Raw genomic sequence first — 25,537 nt, 5'->3', positions numbered from 1 at the left:
ACCTGAAGTTTTCACTTAAACATATCACCCATGAAACCCGAAGTTTTTCATGCGAAATTAAACCAATACATGTCTATTAGAACCTGTATGTTCTACTCCTATGTGAATGGATTGATTTTTCTCCATTACACTAACCACATCTTGTCCATCTATTTTGTGATAGGAACATGTCGAATTTGAACAAACTCGACTTCACCGCTTTGGAGGTCTCTGGGAGGAAACAAAGCCCCGAAGCGCCCAAACCTCGCTCATAAGGGCCCGAACTTCAAGAATAAGGGCAAAGCACCTTCCACAATGAATGACGATATATGCTATCGTTGTGGTTCAAAGGACCATTGGTCCCGTGTTTGCCGTGCTCCCAAGAAGGTTGTAGATGAATATCATTCTCGTCGTAAGAAGTTTGAATCAAACTTCATGCAAGTGGACGCACCGGAGACTACAAAGATGGAGGTTTCTGACTTTCAGGAGGATACCACTCCTATGGAAGATTAGAATCTTAGACATAGACTTATTTTTCAGTTAAAATAAGACAATTGGGGCCGAATTCCACCTAGTGGCCGAACCCCAACTTGTTTTTTGGTTGATTTTGAACAATTTTCCTTTATGTTTTGGATTATTAGTTGGCGGTTTATTTTGGATATTAAGTTTTTTTTTAATAAATGAAATTATTTTGAATTGATACTTGTTTTTATAAACTTTTATGCATGTGACCGATTCAAATTAATTTTTCATTCTAGGTATGACTAGTGGGAAAGTTAGTTGTCTGGCAGATAGTGCAACCACACATACTGTTTTGCGTGAACGCATCTATTTCACTAACTTCGTACCTAAGAATGCACCTCTGACAACCCTCTCAGGCCCATCCAACCTGATTGAAGGATACGGTAAGGCACGTATAATGTTGTCCAATGGTACAATCTTGACCATTGCTGAGGCACTCTATTCTCCACGTTCCGGAAGAACGTTACTAAGTTTCAAGGACATTAGAGATAACCATTACCACGCTGAAACCCACGTAGAAAACGGAGTTGAATTTCTGTGCGTAACTTCCTACGAATATGGCCAGAAGCGTATTCTAGAGAAGATGGAGCGTAACCCGAGTGGTCTGTATACTACGACCATATGCCCCATAGAATGCCATTATGTGGCCGGCCCTACCACAGGGACCGCGCACGAAATTACACTTTGGCATGATCGTTTGGGACATCCTGGACGAATAGCGATGCGCCGTATCCTCAAAACTTCACACGGGCATCCACTAACCCGAAGCTTAGGTTCGATCCATGAAATTGCATGTCAAACATGTTCTATGGGAAAGCTTATTACTAAGCCTTCTTATGACAAGATTTGTTCGAATCCTTCCATTTTTCTACAACGGATTCAGGAGGACATTTGTGGACCGATTCAACCTCCCTGCGGACCATTTAGATATTTTATGGTTTTGGTTGACGCTTCTACACGTTGGTCACACGTGTGCTTATTGTCCACAATGAACGCTGCATTCTCTAAACTGTTGGCTCAGGTTATCAAGCTCAAGGCTCACCACCCTGATTATCCGATCAAATCTATTCGATTAGATAATGCTGGAGAATTCACATCTAAAACTTTTGATGACTATTGCATGTCGGTTGGGGTTGAAGTTTGTTGATGCACAAAATCAGCGAAGACTTTGGTACAACAGAAAGTGTCAGGTTTTGTGACCTTCGCTTGGTTGCTTGGTTGCTTCAGTCACTAGTGAGGATAAGTACGTAAATGAATAGAGACAGAGAAGCAAACACAGGATGTACGTGGTTCACCCAGATTGGCTACGTCCACGGAGTAGAGGAGTTCTTATTAGTAGTGAAGGGCTTACACAAGTAGAAAGGATCAAGCTCTCAATTTAGTGAGTTCTTGTGAATGATTTAACACAAAATGGCATTAGGCAATATTGTGGGGGAATGACCCCTATTTATAGAAAAACTTGTAGCTTTGTCACATTGACATGTGTCATGTTGTGATTGGTTCTTGATGTCGACACGTGCTGCGCTCTGATTGGCTTCTAATCTTGACACGTGTCGAGTAGTGATTGGCCTCCTGGTCGGAGGGGAACTCTTCTGGGTCCTTGACAGTATAGCGTTGGCCGGTGCTCGGTAGTTTCGGGATTGGTCAAGTATGGTACAAACAAAGTTGAACATCATGTACCCCATGTTCACACCCAGAACGGCCTGGCAGAGGCTTTCATTAAGCGTTTACAAATGATTGCTCGATCGTTGGTCATACGTACCAAGTGGGTTTTCGTTCGGAAGCGTAATGAGAAGAATGAAATTGTGCGTTACAAAGCTCATCTTGTAGCTGTTGATGTTTTATTCCTTGCTAGGGCTAGAATATGTTTAGTATAATGGCACAAGTAAGGGTGTCGAATCCACAGAGACTAATTGATCTTATATAACCACTTGTTTTGCAAAAGCTCCTATTAGAGAAATAAAACTAATCAATGTAGGCAGATTTTGTAGTTGTAACTTAAAAACATAAGAAAATGAAGTGAACACAAATAAATGAATCAACAACTAATAGAATGGAATAGTACCAATGGAAATGAAGCTAGGGATTCGATTTTACCATTGCTAACCTAAGGCCATGTTTGTTAAATCAGTTTATACTCAATCATCTACCTATTTCTTGAGTTTGTTTCACATGGATATGATCAACCATATGATGTGTGGATTTGATCAAATGTCTCTAATCATGAACCTAATTGTGATGTGCAACTTTGGTTCCTAATCAAGAACATGTAATGCACAAGAAACTTTCATAAAACCCAAGGGAGCACTCGGCAGGATGTTTGCAAAACATTCCCTTCATTCATTCACATATCCACCAAGATTATGCATGATGTGTGCTTTAATCTTGGCTAAACAACCTATGGTTAACTCAAATGATGATCAAGCATTAAAATCAACTCACTAAGTCACAATTAAACCAGAGAATGAAACAAGAAATAGATAGACTAACTGAGAATTCTGAATTAACTACATAGCAATCTTGCAAGGCTACATCGAATCCCTAGAGAGAGATTAGTTACACTTCATGTTTACAAAAGGTTGGACATAATAATAAATAACATGAGTGAACATAGAATTAATAAAAAGAAACCCTTGAAGCAAAACTGATGCTGAAATCCTTTAAGAGTGGCCTTCGGTGTTGATTCTCCAAGTGTGATGAAACGGAAATGGATCGGCTTAAGGTTGGATGTTCTCTGCAAATGGGAGAGTAAATGGACAGAGATGGAGCGGCTTAGAATGTGTGAATCATCCCCCAAAATAATGGAAGAACCCCCAAAAGAAGTGAGTTTGCACGGTTTTTATAGAAGGGAAATGTCACTGCCATCATTAAGAATGGAGCTGGAATTGCACATGTGAGATGGAAGTGCATAAATGAGCTGGAATGAGTGAGTTTCTGAGGTGGTGGATGCACGGCACAAGGTGTATATGCATGCATATAGCTATTTTAATTGAACATGCATGTGTATTGGCTGCAAAGCTGAAATGGACAACTTGGAATTGGTTGTACAAATCTGGAAAAGGTATGACAGTGCACGGCATGGGCATGAGGGAGCTGGGATGGCATAATGTGAATTAAGTAATGGAAGTGCATGTTCTTGGTGCAAAAGGGAGCTGGAAAGGTAATGGAATGCACGGCCAGGTTGTGAACATGCATGTGAATGCATGTTTTGGTGTTAGAACCACATAATCTGACTTCAATGTTTTTGCCTTGTTTAGAATCACCCAATATGGCCGAATTTCACCACTTAACACTTCCACATCCTTTCCTGAAATTCCAGCAGCCAAATGTTTCCTAGATTCTTCATTTGGACTTCAAATTAACTCCCTAGAATCCTCTCCACATTTGGAATAATGCTCAGCTACCAAAAGGAATGTTTTTACTTCATTTGCCTTCCCATTGATCCAAATACACACTTGGCTGCACACTAACACCAAATAATGTAAAATGCAACTAGCTTAATAAAAAAAACATCACAAAGACGCCCAATAAGGTAGATATAAATGCATGCAAAATGAGACTTATTAGTAGCACAAGGTTTCTCACAACGCCCCGGGATTGACTATGACGAAACTTACTCACCCGTTATGGATGTGATTACTTTTCGATACCTTATCAGTTTGGTAGTTTCCGAAAAACTGGATATGCAGCTGATGGACGTAGTAACCGCGTATCTCTATGGGGATCTTGATACGGAAATTTATATGAAAGTTCCCGAATGACTTACATTGACTGGTTCAAATATGTCCAAACCCCGGAACACGCTCTCAATTCGGCTGAGGCGTTCACTATACGGTTTGAAACAATCCGGAAGAATGTGGTATAACCGTTTGAGTGAGTATTTGACTAGTCAGGGATATGTGAACAACGAACTATGCCCTTGTGTGTTCATTAAGAAGTCACATTCCGGATTTGCGATTGTTGCAGTATATGTCGATGACATGAATCTCATCGGAACTCCTGAAGAGCTAGCGAGAACTGCTTCGCACCTGAACTCGGAATTTGAGATGAAAGATCTAGGTAAGACTCGATACTGTCTCGGTCTCGAGATAGAGCATTGTTCGGATGAAATCTTAGTACATCAATCGAACTACACCCAAAAGGTGTTGCGCCGTTTTAATGAGGATAAAGCGAAGTCTTCGAGTACTCCTATGGTCGTTCGTACGCTAGATGCAAAGCGAGATCCCTTCCGTCCGAAGGAGGATGATGAAGAGATTCTAGAACCTGAAGTTCCTTATCTAAGTGCGATAAGCGCTTTATTGTACTTAGCTCAATGCACTAGACCCGACATCTCCTTCGCTGTTAATCTTTTGGCAAGATACATTAATGCACCAACACGCAGACATTGGACTGGCGTGAAAGACATCTTCCGTTACCTTAAGGGTACTACGGATTTGGGCTTATTCTATCCCTACGAATCCTCGAGTGATGCCGCACCCTATGCTCGTCGGGTTGATTCTCGCCTTGTTGGTTATGCCGACGCTGGATACTTATCTGATCCACAAGACGCGTTCTCAAACGGGTTATGTCTTTACCGTTGGAGGCACCACAATATCTTGGAGGTCAACTAAACAGACCTTAGTTGCCACTTCGTCTAACCATGCTGAAATTCTCGCCTTACATGAAGCAACTCGGGAATGCTTTTGGTTGAGAGTAGTAGTGGGTCATATTCGAAGCTCCTGTGATCTTCATCATGCCGTTAATGCCGCGATGACGATTTTTGAAGACAACGCAGCTTGCATCGAACAGCTCAAGAAGGGTTACATCAAAGGAGACAACACCAAGCATATTGCGCCGAAGTTCTTCTTTACACATCAACAACAAGAACATCAGAAGATTGAAGTCATGCAAATCCGATCACAAGACAATCTGGCCGACCTCTTCACCAAATCACTACCGAAGGCGACGTTTCAGAAGCTTGCTCATGGAATTGGTATGCATAAACTTTCTGAGTTGTAACTTTGCTATTTCTCTTTGGAATTATGTCAAACTTAGGGGGAGTATCTTCTGGATACTTGCTTGATCTTAATGTACTCTTTTTCCCTACGATTAGAAGCATTTTTCCCACTGGGTTTTTGCTACCTAACTAGGTTTTAACAAGGCACCCACCTTGGGCTGGTCATATCCCTGATGACGTCCTGTAGACATTTCTTTTGACTTTGCATTTCTCACGCATTTTTCCTTAGACTATGAATTTTGTCCCTACTCGGGTTTTTGCCATAGCCTTAGGGTTTTTTTAGTGACACTTACTACTTATGCAAGTTCCTACCTTATTGAGAATAAGCGTTGTTCCTTTGAATCAATGTCGACGAGTCGACTTTCTCAACTTTTGCATGATGCTGAATCTACCTTAAGTATTTGCACACTCAAGGGGGAGTGTTGTAAACATTCCTAGAATAAGTATGATTGTGTAAATCCTATATTAGATTTGATTCTAGTTATCCTTTCCTATTACAACTTGTATTACTTGGAGGAGAAGGAATATCTTCTCTCCATTTACTACTATAAATAAAGGCACAATGTAGGAGGGATAACAACACATACATTCCCCTACAATTCTACAAACACACATCTCTCCTCTCTTTCTCTGCCGACGGCCTTAGTCTCTCTGTCAGATAAAAATAGACCACAACAAGTGACAGTTTGTACGTAGCATATTCTAGTAAATTTTAAATAACAATTTAGTAATTAAAAAATTAAAAAGAAATAACCGCTTCTTATTGAGAAGTTAATAGTTTTTTTTTTGTTGAATTTATTCTAAATATAAAATTAAGCCAATTTAAAAAAAGAAAGAATAAAGTATCCAAAAAAAATCAAATGCAAAAGAAAGAAGCTAGTAATAAAATAAGGGTAGTGCTATTTACACATATTTTTTACCTCTCACATATTTTTATTAATTTTGTCATTTGATCTTCTTCAATTTATTTGATTCGATTGCCTAAAATCAAAAGAAGTGTATGAAAGGAAGAAATGAGTGTTTGGATAACATCATCCTAAAATAATTCTTCAACGTATTGGGAAATTCAAATACGAATTGGACTAGCCTGGTTTTAAATTTTTAGAAGGCCCATCAGAATGAGTCCAAATAGGCCCACGTCCCGCCAGCATTAAATTTTTTTTTTTTCGTCAAAAGAAACAAAAAGGTTAATGCTGGTAAATTGGTAATCCCATTTCTTGAGTTTAGTTTGTAAGCTGTTCATGACGGTATTGAATTTGATCCAAATTGTACTCAAACAGTTCGGAGAAAAACTTGAGTATAACTGGAGACATATTCGAATTGAAATATTCACACAATTAGTGAGACATCTCGAATATCAAGTGCACTTAATCCTTTGGACAAGTTGAAATTTTGGTAAGGTATAACCTACCATAAAATCTTCATATTTATGCGGCTACAAATATCGTGAATCTCATGTCCTATAACGTGTCGTGTTTAAATTTGTTTTGTTTCGTGCATGTCTGAAATTGTCATTCTCGCAAAAACTACCAGAACTCCTACCAAATGCTTGTGAGTCGTGACATGAAAATAGTGCAGAAACATGTGAATCAATATAGAAATTGAGCAAATTAAGAAATTATTCTAATCTAGTTCTGAATCTTCTAATTAACAACATCAATGTGATTTGAACTTGCGTAATCTACGTTTTCACTACACATCGTTGTTTCGCTTGTGTTCTAAGGTTGACAGTAGCTAGAAGATCACAGCAAGAAGCAGAGGAAGGATGCTAACTATTACAGAAAATTTGTTTATTCAAAAGAGCATTAATAAAACACACATTAAAATTAATCCGGTGCAGGATTTATAGTGGTGGCAGCCACACTACAACAATGGGGCTTCTCACCCTGTGCACTCCATCCTTCCACACCAACCCGCCGAACTCCGGGACTGCCTGCCGGGATTTCGTAGTGAAGATGATTTTGTATGACAGCTTCTGATTGGCTTTGGTGAATTTCAGCGTCCGAGGCTCGACTTTCACATAAGCACCTTTGAACGGTGAAACAATGGCGTGGTAATTCGAAACCGCAGGGCCAACGTTAGTGACAGTTCTGTGAAGTGTCAAAACAGAAACATTTGTTCTCTCCGGGAACACAACCGAAAGTGCCGGGTAGTTCAAGTCCCCGGGACTGGCTAGATTGTTCTTGCAACTTCTGTTCGAGTACTTGGTAAAAACTTTGAGCTGTGTTGGTGTTAGCCTTTGTGTGCAGAGAAATTCAAGATAGTCCTGCGCCTCAATGTCGTAAATCAATCCCGGGTCAAGAGCCCTAACCGGGTTTATGTGCCCTGCACCGTGATCATACGGGGTTGAAATTGAAGCTGCTGAGGAGTCTTGTAGAGGCTTTCGCGTGTTGTCGTGGACATACGCGGTTGTCATCAAGGCGGACTTTATTGCAGCCGGACTCCAATCCGGGTGCCTTGCCTTGAGCAGAGCGGCAATGCCGCTCACATGGGGGCAGGACATTGAAGTCCCGGACAGTATATTGAACTTCACGTTTCTACGATCTGCTGGCAAGCTGGACGGGCCTAATGCGCCTGTCCAAGCGGCGAGGATGTTAACTCCTGGTGCCACCATATCCGGCTTGAGAATCTCAAGGCTTACCAGATTAGGCCCTCTGGATGAAAACGCTGCCACCACAGGCGACGGTCTAACCCCAACTCTAGTTCCAAGAAATGTTAGAGTTGCGGTGGCTCTCGGGCTTGTTGAAGCATAATGCTTGATTCCCTTTGCTTCGTTCTCTCCCACAGCAACCGCCGGAACAAGGTGGCAATCCGCCACAAGCTCCTCTCCGTTTGCAGCTGTGTTTGCCAAGATCATCCCAACTCCTCCGGCTTCTTTCACCACTTCTCCCTTCTGCACTCTAGGACTAATCCCACGGTCGCAAATCACAATCTTTCCGGCCACAACTCGGCGATCCAACGTCCCCTCCAAACACAGCGAGCTCGGATTAGGACTAGTTGAATTGCTTCCCAAATACACAACAGGGTATTGCTTGTTTGTTGACAGCTTCATCCTTCCCCTGTAGAGCGAAACCCCGGTAATAGTCCTGCCATTTCCGAGCTTCACAGTAGCTGGAAAATCCCTATCCATGGTGCTAGCTCCAACCGTGGTTATCCAGGGGGACACATTGGTCAGACTAACAGGATCCGGCCCTCCATTTCCGGCGGAGCAGGACACGAAAATTCCCATCTCCATAGCCCCAAAAGCCGCCACGGACAAACTGTCCCGGTAATAAGAAGACACACCTCCTCCTAAAGATATAGACAACACATTGACTCCATCGGCCACCGCTCTGTCCACCGCCGACAGAATATCTGAGCTGAAGCAGCCGCCGACCCAGCAAACCTTGTACGCCGCAATTCTCGCACTCGGCGCCATTCCTCTGGCCGTTCCACGAGCATACCCGAGAAGATTAGCACCGCGCACCGGAGACCCGGCAACTGTGGCGGCAGTGTGGGTCCCATGCCCGTCCTGATCTCTCGGCGACTTAAACTCCGTCTGCTCGTTGATCTTCCCCGTGGCTGCCTCATATCCGTGATAAAAAATTCTCGCTCCAACAATTTTTTTGTTGCAGTTGCTTTTGGTGAAGCTACGGCCGGTTTCGCACGCTCCCTTCCAGTGGGCCGGCACTGGGGTCATGCCAGTGTCGTTGAAGCTCTGGCTCTCCGGCCAGACACCCGTGTCCAGCACCCCGACAATGACGTCGTGGTCGGTGACTCGTTGTGACCAGACATTGGTGGTGCTGGCTCTGACATGCGGTTCGAGCCCAAGAAACAGGGGACTCCTTGTGGTGTGGAGCTCGTACTTAGTCTCTGGGAAAATCGCCAAGACTCCGTCTTGCTCCTCTAGCCGCTCGGCTTCTTGCTCGCTTAGCCGGGCAGCGACGCCGTGGAAGGCGTTCTGGTAAGTGTAGATTACCCTCTGTTGATCTTCGCCTCCGTCTTCTTGATTCTCTGGATTGATGAGTACGGATTGCACTTTTGATGAGTACCAATCTATGTGGTTGGAGAAAGACTCTGGCTTGGCTGACTTGTCCATCTGGACAATGTAGGTCTTTTTTGTCAATGGGGTTTTCGCAGAGAGGGCAATGTTGAAGAACATGAAGATTGTTAGGGTTAAAACCTGCCATTTCTCTGGTTTTTCCACCATTTTCATCAGGCAATGAGGAGGAAGAAGAAGAAGAGAAGTGTTGAGGAAGAGATAGTGAAGTGGGGGAGTGAGTGAGCGAGTGAGGGTTTATGGAAAATGGTATTTTGGAGGGTAGAAATATCAGTGAGAAAGGAGGGAGAGGGACATCTGCTGCGGCAACATGTGCACGTATTAAAGATGGTTGGTTTTTTCATGAATGCACTATTGCTAAGTAGATATTGCAGAGTTGGCCAGCTGCTGTCATGGAACAAGTTGAATTCCCTTTGATTGTTGTGATATCGTTACTTACGGTACGGTAAATGAGAATTGAAACCATTTCGATTCTTTACTTTCTCATGTTTACTATAATGTGAATTTTGAAAATTATTGAACTCAATTTTCCTTCATGAAATACACGCAGTAAAAAAAAAGTTTGGATTCCACGATAATATACACAATCGATTACTTATGTTAATGAATTTGATAATATACCAATTCCTTCTTATCATCTCTCGATTGATGATTTTCCTCGTTAAAAAAGAAATCGAGTCTTCAGCAAGAGATAAACTTACCTATACTTGAGATGTCACTGTGTTCCATTCCAATTATGCACGGTCATGTGTTTCAATTTTCTTGCATGGTATAATTTGTATGCTTGATTGAACCATATGTTTTGCATGCATAAATCATAAATATTAAGTTTGCATTTGTAGCCTTGTACAGTACTAGAGTTAAATTCACCTCCGGAATAAAGTAAAACAGAAACATTATAATTTGGTCTGGAGTATTGAATGCCACATTGGCATTACTGGTGGTAAGTAAGGTGGGCAGTTGGGAGTAGAATATTGGGATGTGCTATCCACACACCTCATTTTACTTTTCAAACACCCTTTGCTAATTTCTGTTCGTTGATATTCTTCAATTCATCCGATCCGACGGCTGAAAATTAAAGGTGTGTGTGAGAAGTAAAAAAGAGTGTGTGGATATCACATCCCTATAATATTATGAGGCAAGAATAACAAATGAACTGTACAGAATTGCTTTAATAATAGTGGGACTGTAACTTTGTCTACAATGTTATGGGCCATCCAGTCCCACAGAAATGGAACTTTATCTCAGCACCGCAAAAATCGATCCTAAAGAGTTTGGATGATGCTGCATTTGGTCCGTGATTGAATATTTCTGGTCACGGATTTGAGTCGTGAAAACAGTCTTTTTGTAAAGTTAGAGTAAGGTTGCGTACCATAGACGTTTTTTTTTTCGACTCTCGCAAAGCGAGGAGCCTTATTGACTTAAGATCGCCATTTAAACCGTTAATAAGTTAGATAATCCAGGTGATCGTATATATTCAAAGAGAATGACTTTGTATATTACGAAAATGTTATTGTAACAATATTCTAAATCAATCAAGTATTGTTAAATGAGAAAATCATATTGCATAACAATACTATAATTAATTTAAAATACCGTCACAGTAATCTGACCGTTGTAACCTTACAGGCGTAAGTTTTTGGAACATAGGGAAGGATGGTGAAGGGCTTTTCCATGCATTGGTATCCAACTTCTGTGAATTTCGATAATCTAGTCAAATACTGCCATTCTACAAAGCTAGCTCCTCTAGTGGGGAGCATGAAAGAAATTGATGGTTTTGTCCCAATTGTCAAACAACTGTGCGTTTCGTGTAGGTTTATTCTCATATTTTAACGTCCTATCAAATTTCCAAGACATTGCAGAATCTTGATTGAGGTTAAATGATGTTGTGCAAAACTAACATCTATTTTGATCTTGTCCCCAGGAATTCATGTATATCATGTCAGAGGAAATTCTCAATGTAATGTCCTTTCTAATCATGAAGGGTTAACAGTAGCGTTGACTATATCTTAGGTCTCTAAAAATTAATATTTTAAATGGGAATGTTATTGGCACTTCAAAAATCTCATTCTACACTCCTCACAAGTGTATTTTTCTTTCCAAATATAGAAAGTTTGGAATGTAGAATGAGATTTTTAAAGTGTCAATAACAATTCCCATTAAATATTATTTTAGTGCTAAATTTTTCATCTCTAACCATGCAGGGCTATATTTTTATTCTTTCTCTTATTTTATTGCTTTTGGGGGCCAAACTTAGCCTGCCTAAGCTACATGTTGCCTACGTTGGGGCTGAACTTAGCATGATTTTTTTAGCCCAATTCCCTTTAGCATTTTGATTGGAGATTGATTTTGTCAATTTTAGAGCTAAACTCGACATATAACTCTTGGTTGGAGATGATCTGAATGTCACACTACAAAGTAGTATTACTCATATGCTAGAACACATGGATTTGACTATTGCTACAAGTTCACTGCAATAGTCTGTTTCGAATTCTAACGCACGGATCGGTAACATTGCATGATAATGTGCATGTAAAAGATTTCTCAAATATAACCCAAAAAGATCATTAGTCGTTGTAATTAATTTTGTTGGCAAATGATTTTTGTTTGTTTATATATATATATATCAAAGAACAAGAAAAAAATATTATTTGAATGGCATCTATCTATTTGAAGTAAACAAAATTCAATTATTTTTTCTTGGTGTGGAAAAAAGGATGAGGTTGGATGGGGAGCAAATATGTATGACAACTCAATGCCACTAAGGAGAAAGGTAGATTAAATCCTTTGTTCTGATAGCAGAGTAAATACACACATGCGGGTCAGAAAATGCCCAGCTTTTTATGTTTGTGGAGGGAAGAAAATTTTGGAAACCCCCCATCCCCACGGCAAGCTCAGCCACCCACTTGGCCGTTTAATTTCGCGGTGATCTCTATAAAGGTGGTTGCTAACTTGCTGCATCTGCATGCAGTGGTTACTATAGCGGTCTCGGTGGACCGGTGGTGTTAAATTTACCAGCAATGCTGGTGGCAGTAAATGCTATACAAAAAAGAAGAGAAAAAACACTGTTCAATTTCAACCACCAACGAGGTTAAAATCATCCATGAAGTTACCTTACTTTTTAATTAATCGGGTAGGTTTAGGTTTAGCCGCTTAAACTGATAATTGGAGGTAGGAGAAGCTGTTTTGTTGACTTAATTAAGAGCTCCTACTTCATATGTTGATAATTAATTAGACCAAACGCACAAGGTGATGTGCATATATATAACTGAGGCTTTAGGGGTTGATATATAAGTGGAGTGGTACTTGAAAAAAAAAAGAAGATTCAGATAGTTGAAACACAGTACGAAGATAGCCCTACAAAATTCCCCTCAAACAAACTTATTTGATATATCCTCCATGGAAGGGAGCTATATATTGTACATAACACAAAATGTGTTAGGAATGTCGGTACTACAAGATAGAGAATGCACAAAGTAAAGTAGAAAATGGACACCAAAAATTTATGTGGTTCGGCAATTTATGCCTACGTCCACCAAACAAGGATCAATCTTCACTATATGAAAAGATGAGTACAACAAGAGTAGTCTTACCAAGCCAAAGACAAGGCTTGATGGATACAAGAAAGTAGGACACACACTTTCTATCACACTAAACTTCACTCACACAATGTGTAGTGGAACACTCTCACTCTCACTCTTGGAGTGGAACTCTAGCTTTGGACTTGATCCTTTGCTACTCACTACTCTCTTGATTTGTTGTTTCACTACAACATCACACCCATATTTATAGGTGAGGGTTTGGCATTCTACTAGTTTCTAGTGTATTCTTCAAACCTCTAGCATAGAAAGATCTAGACTAGCCACAAAAGTGTGGCTTCTAGATCTTTCCATTTGCAACCAAGGAAGCTAGTACTCTCTAGCTTCTTCCATCAACTTAATAACATGCTAGAATTGTCTAGCATGCTCCAGCCATCTCTCTTGCTTACTAGAATAATCTAGAACATTGATCATGGGCTGGACCATATACCAACAATCTCCCCCTCCAGTCCATGAGGGAGGAATTCCGATCATGACTCCAAGTTACCTGGAGTCCATCCCAGCAGCCTTAATGCAGAATTCCAACTTTGATTTTGTGACCACCTTTGTCAACATGTCTGAAGAATTATTATCGGTATGAATCTTCTTCAGCTGTAGCATCTTGTTCTCGATAGCATCTCTAATCCAGTGATAACGAATATCAATGTGCTTGGTGCGTGAATGGTATGCAGTGTTCTTGCTCAAATCCAGAGCACTCTGACTATCACAATAAACGCCATAATCACTTTGTTTCAAACCCAACTCTTGGAGAAACCGCTTCAGCCACAACAACTCCTTGCATGCTTCTGTAGCGGCTATGTATTCAGCCTCGGTTGTAGACAAAGCAACACACTTTTGCAACTTGGATTGCCAAGACACGGCTCCCCCTGCAAAAGTAAACAAGTACCCAGACGTAGATTTTCTACCATCCAGGTCACCTCCCATGTCAGCATCTGTAAATCCTTCCAAGATTGGTTTGGAACCGCCAAAGCACAAGCACATCTTAGAAGTCCCCTTCAAATATCTGAGAATCCACTTAACAGCTTCCCAATGGTCTTTCCCTGGATTAGAGAGAAACCTGCTCACCACACCTACTGCATGAGCAATATCTGGCCGTGTGCACACCATTGCATACATGATACTTCCTACTGCTGAAGAGTAGGGAACAACTGCCATTTTCTCCTTTTCTTCATATGTTTTTGGACACGACTCTTTGCTCAACTTGATATGATTGGCTAAAGGTGAGCTTACCGATTTGGCTGCTTTCATGTTGAACCTTTCAAGCACCCGTTCAACATACTTTTCTTGTGACAGCCACAACTTCTTGGATTTTCTGTCACGAATTATCTCCATGCCCAAAATCTGCTTGGCTGGCCCTAAGTCCTTCATGTCAAAGGACTTAGATAACTCTTCTTTGAGCTTTTTAATCATAAAAGCATCTTGACCGACAATCAACATGTCATCAACATAAAGCAACAAAATGATAAATTTACCTCCAGAAAATTGTTTGATATAGACACAAGAGTCAGCATGAGTTCTCTTGTACCCATTACTCACCATGAATGAGTTGAACTTCTTATTCCACTGTCTCGGAGCCTGCTTAAGACCATATAAGCTTTTCTTGAGCTTGCACACCAAAGTTTCTTTACCCTTGACTTCAAAGCCTTTGGGTTGCTCCATATATATCTCCTCTTCTAAGTTACCGTGGAGAAATGCAGTTTTAACGTCTAACTGCTCGAGCTCAAGATCTTGCTGCCATACCAAGGATAACTCGAATGGAAGTCATCTTCACCACCGGTGAGAAAATCTCATCAAAGTCAACTCCTTTCTTTTGACCAAAACCTTTGACAACCAAACGAGCCTTGTACCTTGTCATGTTGTCGTCATTTTTCAATTTGAACACCCACTTGTTTTTCAATGCTTTTCTGCCCTTTGGAAGCTCCACCAGCTCATAGGTATTATTCTTTAATAAGGAATCCATCTCTGACTCCATTGCCTTCATCCATTTATCACTGTCGTTATGAGCTCTGGCCTCCTCATAAGTTTCGGGCTCTCCATAATTAGTCAACATGATATACTCTGATGAAGAATACTTGGTAGACGGTCTTCGACTTCTGCTGGATCTTCTGACCTGATCTTCATTCTCTTGCGGGGCTAGAGGCTCCCCCTGATTGGATTCTCCTTGAATCTGCTCTTCTTGACTAGGCTCCCCCTGATCAGCAATCTCATGGTCTGGCACATCTTGATCAGGCTCCTCTTGATCAGCATTATCTGATTCTGCAGGCACTTCATTGGCAGTTGCTTCAGGGATGTCATCGTGACTTTCTTCATCTGAAGCTAATGGATCAACTCCTCTGACTGCGCCATCTGGTTGTGCCTCTTTATCCGAATCCCCAATTGTTTGATCTTCATAAAAGACCACGTCTCTACTTCGGATAAACTTCTTCTGGTATGGGTCCCATAATCTGTAACCAAAATCTTCACCGCCATAACCAAGAAAGATGCACGGTGTAGCTTTGTAGTCTAACTTCGATCTCTGCTCTTTGGGCACATGCACAAAAGCTTTGCAACCAAACACCTTCAGATGAGAGTAAGACACATCATTACCAGTCCATACTCTCTCTGGAACATCAAGACCTAATGGTACTGATGGAGATCGGTTGATCAAATAGCAGGCTGTCCTTACAGCTTCACCCCAGAACTGCTTAGATAATTTTGCAGTCCTCAACATACACCTGACTTTCTCCATGATGGTTCGGTTCATTCTTTCAGCAACACCGTTATGTTGTGGAGTTCCAGGAACTGTCTTCTCATGACGTATGCCATGTTTTACACAATACTCTCTAAACTGGTGAGATGTGTACTCGCCGCCGTTGTCGCTACGAAGGCACTTGAGAGGTTTCCCAGTTTCCCTCTCCACCATGGCATGGAACTCCTGGAATGTCTGAAACACCTGGTCTTTGGATTTCAACAAATACACCCACACCCTTCGTGAAGCATCATCAATATAAGTAACAAAATATTTATTTCTTCCAAGTGACTCGACTTCCATGGGACCACACACATCTGAATAAACAAGATCTAACAAGTTTCCTTTCTTTGTAGATGGAACAGAAAAACTAACTCTTCTTTGTTTTCCGAATAAACAATGCTCACAAGAGTTTAACGACGTACCTTTGGCAAAGGGAATATGAGACTTCTTTGCCAAAACTTGTAGGCCTTTCTCGCTCATGTGGCCTAGCCTCTTATGCCACAAGTCTAGGGATGAGTCTTCCACAGCATTCAACTCACCTTTCAAAACCTTGGCATTTGACCGGTACAACGTACAACAAAGTCGTCCTCTTGCTACCACCATTAAGCCTTTAGTAAGCTTCAATTTTCCTTCGCCAATATGGTGATAATATCCTTGTCGATCAAGGGTACCGATGGATATCAGATTGAGACGTATATCAGGAATATGTCTCACATCTTTCAACATCAATTGGCAGCCGAGATTAGTTCTTAAGCAGATATCACCAATTCCAAGAATTTTGGAATAGCTTTCATTCCCCATCTTCACTATGCCAAAGTCACCTTCTTTGTATGTACTGAAGAACTCCCGTTTGGACGTAGCATGGAAGGAAGCTCCATTATCAAAGATCCATTCAATGTCTCTGTCAGAGTTGCCCATATGCAGACATTCACCAACAGACAATATTTCTGGTACATCACCACATATGACAGCGGTGGTATTGCCAGTATCATCTTTCTTCTGATTGTTTCCTTCCCTTTGCTCTCTCTTCCAAACTCGACAATTTTTCTTCATATGGCCTTCTTTGCCACAATGGTGGCATGCACCCCTGAACCTTGACTTGGATCGGCTAGGACTCCTGCCATGACCTCTAGGCCCTCTACTCTTGCTTCTTCCGCGGTTCTCTGTGACAAATACTTGGCTGCTATCTGTGCCAGAAGTCTTTCTCCTTGTTTCTTCATTGAGCATGCTATTTTTAACATTATCAAGAGTAAGAACACCATTAGAAGCAGAGTTACTTATACTCACCACAAAGGTCTCCCAACTGTCTGGCAAGGATCCAAGTAACAAGAGCGCTTGTAGCTCGTCCTCGATCGTCATTTTCATAGTAGCCAACTGGTTGATGATATTCTGGAAATTGTTCAAGTGTTCTGCTACACTTAAACCATCCTTGTACTTCACATTGATGAGCTCTTTGATCAAGAAGGCTTTCTTGGCTGGGGTCTTCTTCTCGAACAAGGACTCAAGCTTCGTCCAAAACTCGCGAGCATTGGTTTCATTAGACACATGGTGAAAAACACTATCATCCACCCATTGTCTAATTGTGCCAATAGCCTTGCGATTCATCTTCTTCCACTCGGCATCGGACATGCTCTCGGGCTTAGCGGCATCTCCTTCAATTGGCTCATGCAAATCCTTGCAATAGAGAATGTCCTCCATCCTTGGCTTCCATGTTACCCAATTGGAGTTGGTGAGTTTGATCATAGTGCCACTTCCTTCCATCTCGTAGTACGAGCCAACCGGGCTCTGATACCACTTGTTAGGAATGTCGGTACTACAAGATAGAGAATGCACAAAGTAAAGTAGAAAATGGACACCAAAAATTTATGTGGTTCGGCAATTTATGCCTACGTCCACCAAACAAGGATCAATCTTCACTATATGAAAAGATGAGTACAACAAGAGTAGTCTTACCAAGCCAAAGACAAGGCTTGATGGATACAAGAAAGTAGGACACACACTTTCTATCACACTAAACTTCACTCACACAATGTGTAGTGGAACACTCTCACTCTCACTCTTGGAGTGGAACTCTAGCTTTGGACTTGATCCTTTGCTACTCACTACTCTCTTGATTTGTTGTTTCACTACAACATCACACCCATATTTATAGGTGAGGGTTTGGCATTCTACTAGTTTCTAGTGTATTCTTCAAACCTCTAGCATAGAAAGATCTAGACTAGCCACAAAAGTGTGGCTTCTAGATCTTTCCATTTGCAACCAAGGAAGCTAGTACTCTCTAGCTTCTTCCATCAACTTAATAACATGCTAGAATTGTCTAGCATGCTCCAGCCATCTCTCTTGCTTACTAGAATAATCTAGAACATTGATCATGGGCTGGACCATATACCAACAAAATGCTCCATCACAACAGGTTACAGATGGCACCAGTGATCACTATCACAGATGAAGGGAACGCATGATTCACCACCATCACAGGTAACAATGGCGATATATATGGTTACTTGTGTACTCTTTTGGTCCCGTTGCTAAAACCATAAATATTTGCCCCATATATTTACTGCTCTCAACGTCTATATTTTTCTTCTTCTTCCAGCATTCAAGGCTATCGTTTTGGGGAAAAAAAATATCGTGGTATAGGTTTGTGTAATTTGAGGACAGTTGATAAGGACAGATTTAGATGAGGTTCATAAATTGGGTTGGAACTTGGAATCGGAATGTCATAAATTTACATGGATGTTATATAGACACAGAATGGTGGAGTGGTAGGTAATATACGTGAAGATGCTTCCGGCTCACTTAGAGAAAATATATGTATTGTATACAATCTCTTGTCACAGAGTCTCAGACGTTTGTCCCTTTACTTCAAGGGCATCCTTCAAGACTTAAACTTGTGAGTATTAAACTTTCAATTTCATGGCCTTAAATATGTTGGGAGTATAAAACAAATTTTCACATTTCTACTTTGTTGTTTGTAAGTATTTTAACTCTTAAATATGTAGGAACAAGTGATATCCCATGCATCTAGAATTAATGTCACATAAAAGACAATAAGAAAAGAACCGGGTACAATTTTTCAACTTAAAATCCACAATAGCAGCAGTCTTTCAAATTTTGATAGTTTGCTTCGTTGCCGGCAAATTTGTGAAAGTTGATAAATGAAAATTTGCAAACGTTAATTAGGTCGGTTCTTGGCCGATTTGATCATGTGATCCACGAATTCCATTCAAACTCATCGATCCATGGCAACCATCGGATATCGATGGATGCTGTCGGCCCATGGGCCCTTCTTGGACTCATCTTCAGCCATGGACCTTATGCATTTCCAAACCAAACTAGTGCATTTTGGCCCAGTCCCCATTCCAAGCTGCCAAACCCTATCACCTTTCTTCACTTTTTGTTTGGCCTCCAAGTATGCCAATTCATACCACAGCGAAGACGATGACTGGTTCCCAAATCTGTGCAGTGTCATCAGAGCAGCCTCCATTTCCCTGTCCCCAAGCTTCAACCCTTTGGCCAACTCGCTCACCAACTGCCTCCCGGAAGTCGGCAAACAAAAATGCTCGATCACAGTCTTGAAATTCGGCACGTAAATCTCTGTAGACTTGTCAATGTACCTCTTCCGGATTACTGAAACCCCATATCGAAATTTTTCCAAGAATGGCAAGATTGAAGAGCCGAGAACCATCACATTCCAACGAAGTAACTCTCCAGCCACCTGTGGTAAGGTATTAAATATCGATGTTAGCAGAAATTATTTGAGCTTTAAAAGATACTAGTATTTGCAACTATTCTTACAAGTGTTGCTATTTGTATCATGTTTATTAATCACATCGCTGATCACATTTATATAGACAATATGAACTGTTCTTAACTTATCAATGTGATCACGCAAGGATTATTGATACCAATGTCTGGAGAAACTATATGGAAATTTAAGGTAAAATCGAAAAAAAATGTTGTATTCAGAAATAAATTGAAGAAATTTCGAGATTACTATCGAAATTTCAGATCATGCCTCTAGAATATCTCGCTTGATGGTGACGCCAAGTTTTCCATTAGAGTCCTCTTCGCGTATGGTCGAAAGATAAGCCCTATCATCAAACGCTTTCTGGGTTCTTAGTGTCAGGAACAGTTCGTATTTCGAATTCATTTTTTCTCGTTTCTTGTTCGTAAGCAAGATTGCCGCGCTCCCCATTCGGAAGACGCAATTGAGGATCAACTTAGGCTGCTCGTGTCCTGCATACCAGCCCGTTGATAAAATCTCCGTGCTAAGAACAACGGCATAAGAATTCTTGTGAACTTTCAGAAGATTTTTAGCCAAATCAATGGCTAAAGCGCTTGCGCTGCACCCCATGCCAGAGAGACTGTAGCTCTTTACGTCGCTTCGCATCGAGTACTTGTTGATGACAATGGAGGCGAAAGAAGGAGAAGGGCAGAAGCCGCTGCAGTTCACTATCAAAATGTCAATTTCTTGCGGAGAAAGGTTTGTTTTGGCCAAAAGATCATCCATGATGGGAAAGAGCACCATGTGGACTTCTTCGATGGATTCTTGGTGGTGGGATAATGGCGGAATGTGGTGTAGGGCTGGAGGAAGGTAGGTTTCTTGGCCGTGACCTGAAGAAGCGAGCACTTTCGCCATGAAAGCGAGGCTTTCCTTGTCGAAAGATTCGAACTTTGAGGCGTTTCCGAGGAATTTGGAGAAGGGAACAATGCAGGAGCTTGGTGGTTTTAAGCATGAAAAGTCCACCAAATAGACTTGAGTAGGGTTTGAGAAGAAGCAAGACTGGAGGGTGAAGAAAATGATTAGGCATGGGAGATGGATGAAGTGGAAAATGGGTTCTCTTTTTTGCAGGACAATTAGGGTTTCCACTGTAGTTACAATTATGAGGAGCAAAAGTCTTTGAAGTTCCATGGGAGAAGAAGAAAGTACAGAGGAAGAAAATCAGAAGCGATTTGGTTGGTGTTGGGGGGGTTGAGGGTTTGAACATAAAGTCTTTAGCCACAGAAGTGTATAAATATTAATGGAGAGTGCAAGAAAACTAAATGAGGGTTCTTGAATGGTGAGATGGAGTTGCAGGAGGCAGGTGAGGTTCATTGCATTGCAATAAAAACCAGAAGCACAGTTTCAATGGCCACACTTTATGATAGTGGTGTTGTAGTCAAAATTTGCGCTTTTACCATGTGTCAGGAAAATTGCAGGATTTTGTGTAAGAGAATGGCCATTACCAAAACTTTTTGAATACTCCGAAGTACCGGATATGTTGATTTGATTTAGTATTTGAAAGCACAAATGCAATTAATTTAGTGAAGTGTTATTGATATTCTAAAAATTTCATTCTACACTCTTCATAAGTGTATTTTTCTTTCCAAATATGAAACGTTAGGTTTGTAGAATGAGAATTTTGGAATGCTAATAACAATTTTCTTAATTTAAGTGAGGTTATAATGAAGATATCACAACATAATTGCATATTAGCTCTTTAACATCTATTTGATCTTGTGGATGATATTGTTTGACGAGAGAGACATTTGAGCTTGTAAGATCGTCTAATAATTGCACATTGACTACTTTTTGGACGTCTATTTGATCTTTCATAATGACATGATTCTAAAAAAGGGTGACATTCAAATGGTTTTATAAGGTCACTCTATAAATTATAGATTAGCTGCTTGTTTGACATCTATTTGACTTTAATGTATCACGGTTATTTACAAATTATATGATAAAAGAGACAAACATATAAAATACCTTAAAATGGAGTCGAGATTCTTTTTGAATTTATGTAGTTGGAGTCCAAAGACTCGGAGTTTCGATCCGTTAAAAAGAGAGAGAAAGAGAAATCTGCACCTCTAATTTGTGTGAGGTGGATTAGTGAGATAGGTTAATAAAAACTACAGAATTTAAAATGAGTGGTCTAGATTTTTATATCCGTCAATTCCAGATCCAAAAGAGTCTCAATTTCTAGAATTACTCCCTTCCATTTATGAATTCACGTTCATCTATATTTTGGTTAAAGGTAGAAGAACTCAACGGTCAAGTGAGGTTGATCACATGAAGGATCGATGTCTATCTGTTGTTGTATTATCAAGATAAGCTTTGGGGTGTATACTATTGATCATGAATCATGATGTAGAAATGGGATTGCTACTTGTGGTGCATTTCACTTTATGCATTTATACCAATGTGGTGGTATGATATATGGTGACTTTGACTTATCACATCACCTTTTTGCTTTTCGAAATTGAAAATCTTCTAGGTAACATTTTCAAAGATTTTTATCATATGGTTCATAAAAGTTATTTTAGTCAAAATAATTTTTGAAATTTGCATAATTTTATATTTTGGTCTTTGAGGGTATTTTTGTCGTTCTTCTTTATTTAACAGAGATTTTTTACGGACCAAAGTGAATCATTATGCTAATTTCAATAACCATTTTGGTTAAAATGCCTTTATAAAGTTGACCCATCCAATTTTGATTGTTTCTAAAATTAAAAATTAATTAATATAGTCTCTGGATATTGATGGTGAAAATCAATATTATTTTTTTGTTAAAACTTCTGTTAGTTTGTTGATGTACACATGAGGATTCCACATGGATTAAAAAAAATAAAAAATCAATTAATTTAAATTTAAAAAAATGATAACAAATAAATAACAAAAAAATAAGAAGAAGAAGAAGAAGAAAAGCTTGGTAAAAACGAGATCAAATCTTCTACAACCAAAATATTAGTGGCCTCTCTATAACCTCAGTAAGAGTTTGAGTGTAGAGGATTTGGCCTCCGAGAAATCACTCAACCACAAAGCCATCATCTATCCCGCCGCAAGCCACTATCTTACCCACTCTGACCTCACCCAAATACCCCTAGCCCATCCACACTCCACCTCTGATACCACTGTTTTCAATCTCATCCCTTCACCGTCGATACGTCGGCTCCTCCCCTCCTCACTCTGGCCACACAGATACACCACCCCAATCCAGCCACACCAACTTCCATCTGACCCATCCATCAGCTCATCCCCATTGGTGTCTGACACCAAACAACAACCGACAGTCTCCCATTGCAGCCTCTCTCCCTCAATTTGAGACAGCATGCCAATCTGAACAAGAAATTTGCAATTCGACAATCTTGGATGACATCCTCTACTCGGTCATTACAATGATGGTCTGGGCCGGCTTTGAGAGTTCGGGAGTTAGGCAAGGCATTGTTAGGAGGCCCTTAGTTTATAAGTCTTTCAATGTATAACAATCAAATAATTTGTCTTTTTATAATTAATTTTTAATTATATTACCATATCATCAATTATGAACATCTAGATGGGACCGGCAAAGCAGATTCCTAAATTGGTATGCATGGTATGGGCTCATTTTCAAAACAGAGGAAGTATAAGAACTCCACTACACTACTTGTCAGTTTGTAATCAATTTTTTTTTTCTACATTTACTATATATAACATGTATCTATTGAGTAAAAAAGAAAAAATTGGGGCCCCCGAAATTGGGGCCCAAGCGGCCAACTCTTTTGGCTACCTTTAGAGCATTTTTTGTGAGAGTCTTTATATGGGGCTGAAAAAGTGATGGATATAAATCATTTTAGAATTCCGATGAATCTTTGGAACTTTATAAAATAATCTCTACCAATGCGGAGTTATTTATTTAGAGCTCTATATGCAATTATATATTTTTATTTATGGAGTAATTTGATTATGCGATGATTTTTTTTTTGTGTTAACTTTTCTTAAGTTGATTTTTGGACGTGCTATCTTAAATTTTTTTTATGAACCCTTTCAACTTGAAAAAGTTCAAGTTATGACAAAATTAAATTTCATCACTTATGAATCGTTCGTTTGATTAGTTTATCTTATCTCAATCTTATCCGTTGAAAAATACAAATCCCCACTTTGCCATCTGAAATAATTTGATTTTCAAGTACAACACAACAATTTACCTAGCACCGATTGGTAAATTAATATCATACAATCTTAAAAAAAATTATTTGAAAATTTCACCCACAAATATCCATGAACGTTAAATCAATTTGAAATTTTAATTCTTATGGAATTTAAAAAAAAATTATTAATTAGTCAAATTGCAATAAAAATATGTAAGAAAAAAGAATTAAAAAAAAAGAATAAAATGTGAGTATAATTGCATTCGCAAGTGGAGAGAGAGTGATAGAATTTTCCTCATATGAGTTGCTACTTTTTTGTGGGACCCATTATTTTTTTGGGCTAGATGTAGACCAATTTTATGCTACTCAAGAAAGGAAGTTGATAGCTCCAGTAGTGGATCTAACCTCATTTTCCAACTCATTAGAGATTACATGTTTCATTAAGACTTAAAAGATAGTAATTTCATAGAGGATAAAGCCTCCATTGAGAATGCTCTTAGGTATCGTTTGGTATGTAGACAGGACGAGATGGAACGAAATGGGACGGGATGAGACAGGACAGGACGGAACATAATTGAGAGGGAGCAAAGATGCCCTCGGATGGAAACAAGAAGGAAGAAGAAGAAGACGGAGAGGTTATAATTTTGTGTTCCACGGATGTGGAACGAAAATTCACCAAAAATTTGTCTCGTGAAACAGCGCGTTCCATTCATTTTAAGCTCATCAAACGTGGAACAGAACGTCTCATCTCACTTCGTTTTGTCCCGTCCCACGTACCAAACGGTACCTTAGGGCGGACCGTGGAGATGGCCTTTCGTTGACGATGATCTCCTTTTGCCGATGGCCTCCTCCTTTCTCTTCTTGGCATTGAGTATTATTCTTGCTATTGTGAAAATGCAGGCGCATCTCGTAAATTTTTATTTTTTTAAATTTAATTTTAATGATTTTAAATTATTTTTTTAAGAAATGTTAAGGAGAGAGAATTCTTGTGCCAATAATATAAAATATTGTGCCAAAAACATATGACAAAAAATCCATGAAAAGTCTCATTTTTTAGAGAGTATTCTTTGGCATTTCTCTTACTTTTTATATAGTTTAAAATTTATCCATGTGCCACTTAATACTACGGCTGTTGGTATTTCTCTTCATTTGGAAGTGAGATGTCTTAGGTTCGATTCTCGTGATGAATTCGATACCAAATTAGGTTGCCAATTATGTGACTTAACCGAACTCACCCTCCCCTTAATGTAAAAATATTACTGTACTAAAAAAAAAAATTATCCATATGGCAATATTTAATTAGATTTATGGATCTCACATATGAAACCTTACAAAATCTCTTACCTAATTATAGTGACAGATTGTCCTTGATGATCCACAACATAACCCTATTATGTGGCCTTCATAGTATTTTAACTATTTAAGAATGTTTTATATGCTTTGCAAACATTAATATTCTCCACTAATGCGTCCATATTTTTCTAGAAACGCAATCACTGTAAACTTCCAAAGTCGACAGCCATGTAATGGAGACTCTCTTTGCAATATAGTTTCCGTAGCGACGCTTGTTTGATAAATACTTGTCAGATATTCAAAATACAAACTACTCATCTAATAAACACTTATCACGATAAATTGGTGATGGGAGGGTATTTATCCTTATAAATTTAGGGGTGTGCTATCCACACATCTCATTTTACTTTTCACACATCCCTTGATAATTTTTGTCCGTTGATCTTCTTCAATTCATCTGATCAAACGACAGAAAATTAAAAATG

The 25,537-nt window shown here is 39.8% G+C and overlaps 2 protein-coding genes across 2 annotated transcripts; both read right to left on the bottom strand.

The window, feature by feature from the left end:
- Positions 1-7,098: 7,098 nt before the first annotated feature.
- LOC126627717 (subtilisin-like protease SBT1.3) lies at positions 7,099-9,830 on the bottom strand. The gene has a single exon (XM_050297235.1). It carries the CDS (start codon positions 9,690-9,692, stop codon positions 7,341-7,343), a length of 2,352 nt encoding a protein of 783 aa, XP_050153192.1. The 5' UTR covers positions 9,693-9,830; the 3' UTR covers positions 7,099-7,340.
- A 9,050-nt stretch (positions 9,831-18,880) lies between these two features.
- LOC126627701 (3-ketoacyl-CoA synthase 5-like) lies at positions 18,881-20,966 on the bottom strand. The gene is made up of 2 exons (XM_050297217.1): positions 19,885-20,966; positions 18,881-19,584 (listed from the first exon to the last, which is right to left on the bottom strand). The coding sequence occupies exons 1-2, from the start codon at positions 20,779-20,781 to the stop codon at positions 19,099-19,101; spliced, it is 1,383 nt and encodes a 460-aa protein (XP_050153174.1). The 5' UTR covers positions 20,782-20,966; the 3' UTR covers positions 18,881-19,098.
- Positions 20,967-25,537: the final 4,571 nt, after the last annotated feature.

This window comes from Malus sylvestris, chromosome 1 (genome assembly GCF_916048215.2).
Source record: "Malus sylvestris chromosome 1, drMalSylv7.2, whole genome shotgun sequence".
NCBI lineage: Eukaryota > Viridiplantae > Streptophyta > Magnoliopsida > Rosales > Rosaceae > Malus > Malus sylvestris.
Note: the sequence above shows the minus strand (reverse complement) of the source record. Positions and strands in the feature narration are given on the sequence as shown.

Excerpts from the sequence above, each read along its gene's own strand:
- LOC126627717 (XM_050297235.1), bottom strand. The coding sequence starts at position 9,692 with ATGAAAATGGTGGAAAAACCAGAGAAATGGCAGGTTTTAACCCTAACA.
- LOC126627701 (XM_050297217.1), bottom strand. The coding sequence starts at position 20,781 with ATGGAACTTCAAAGACTTTTGCTCCTCATAATTGTAACTACAGTGGAA. Across the intron at positions 19,585-19,884 it reads TCAAGCGAGATATTCTAGAG|GTGGCTGGAGAGTTACTTCG; the intron begins GCATGATCTGAA and ends ACCTTACCACAG.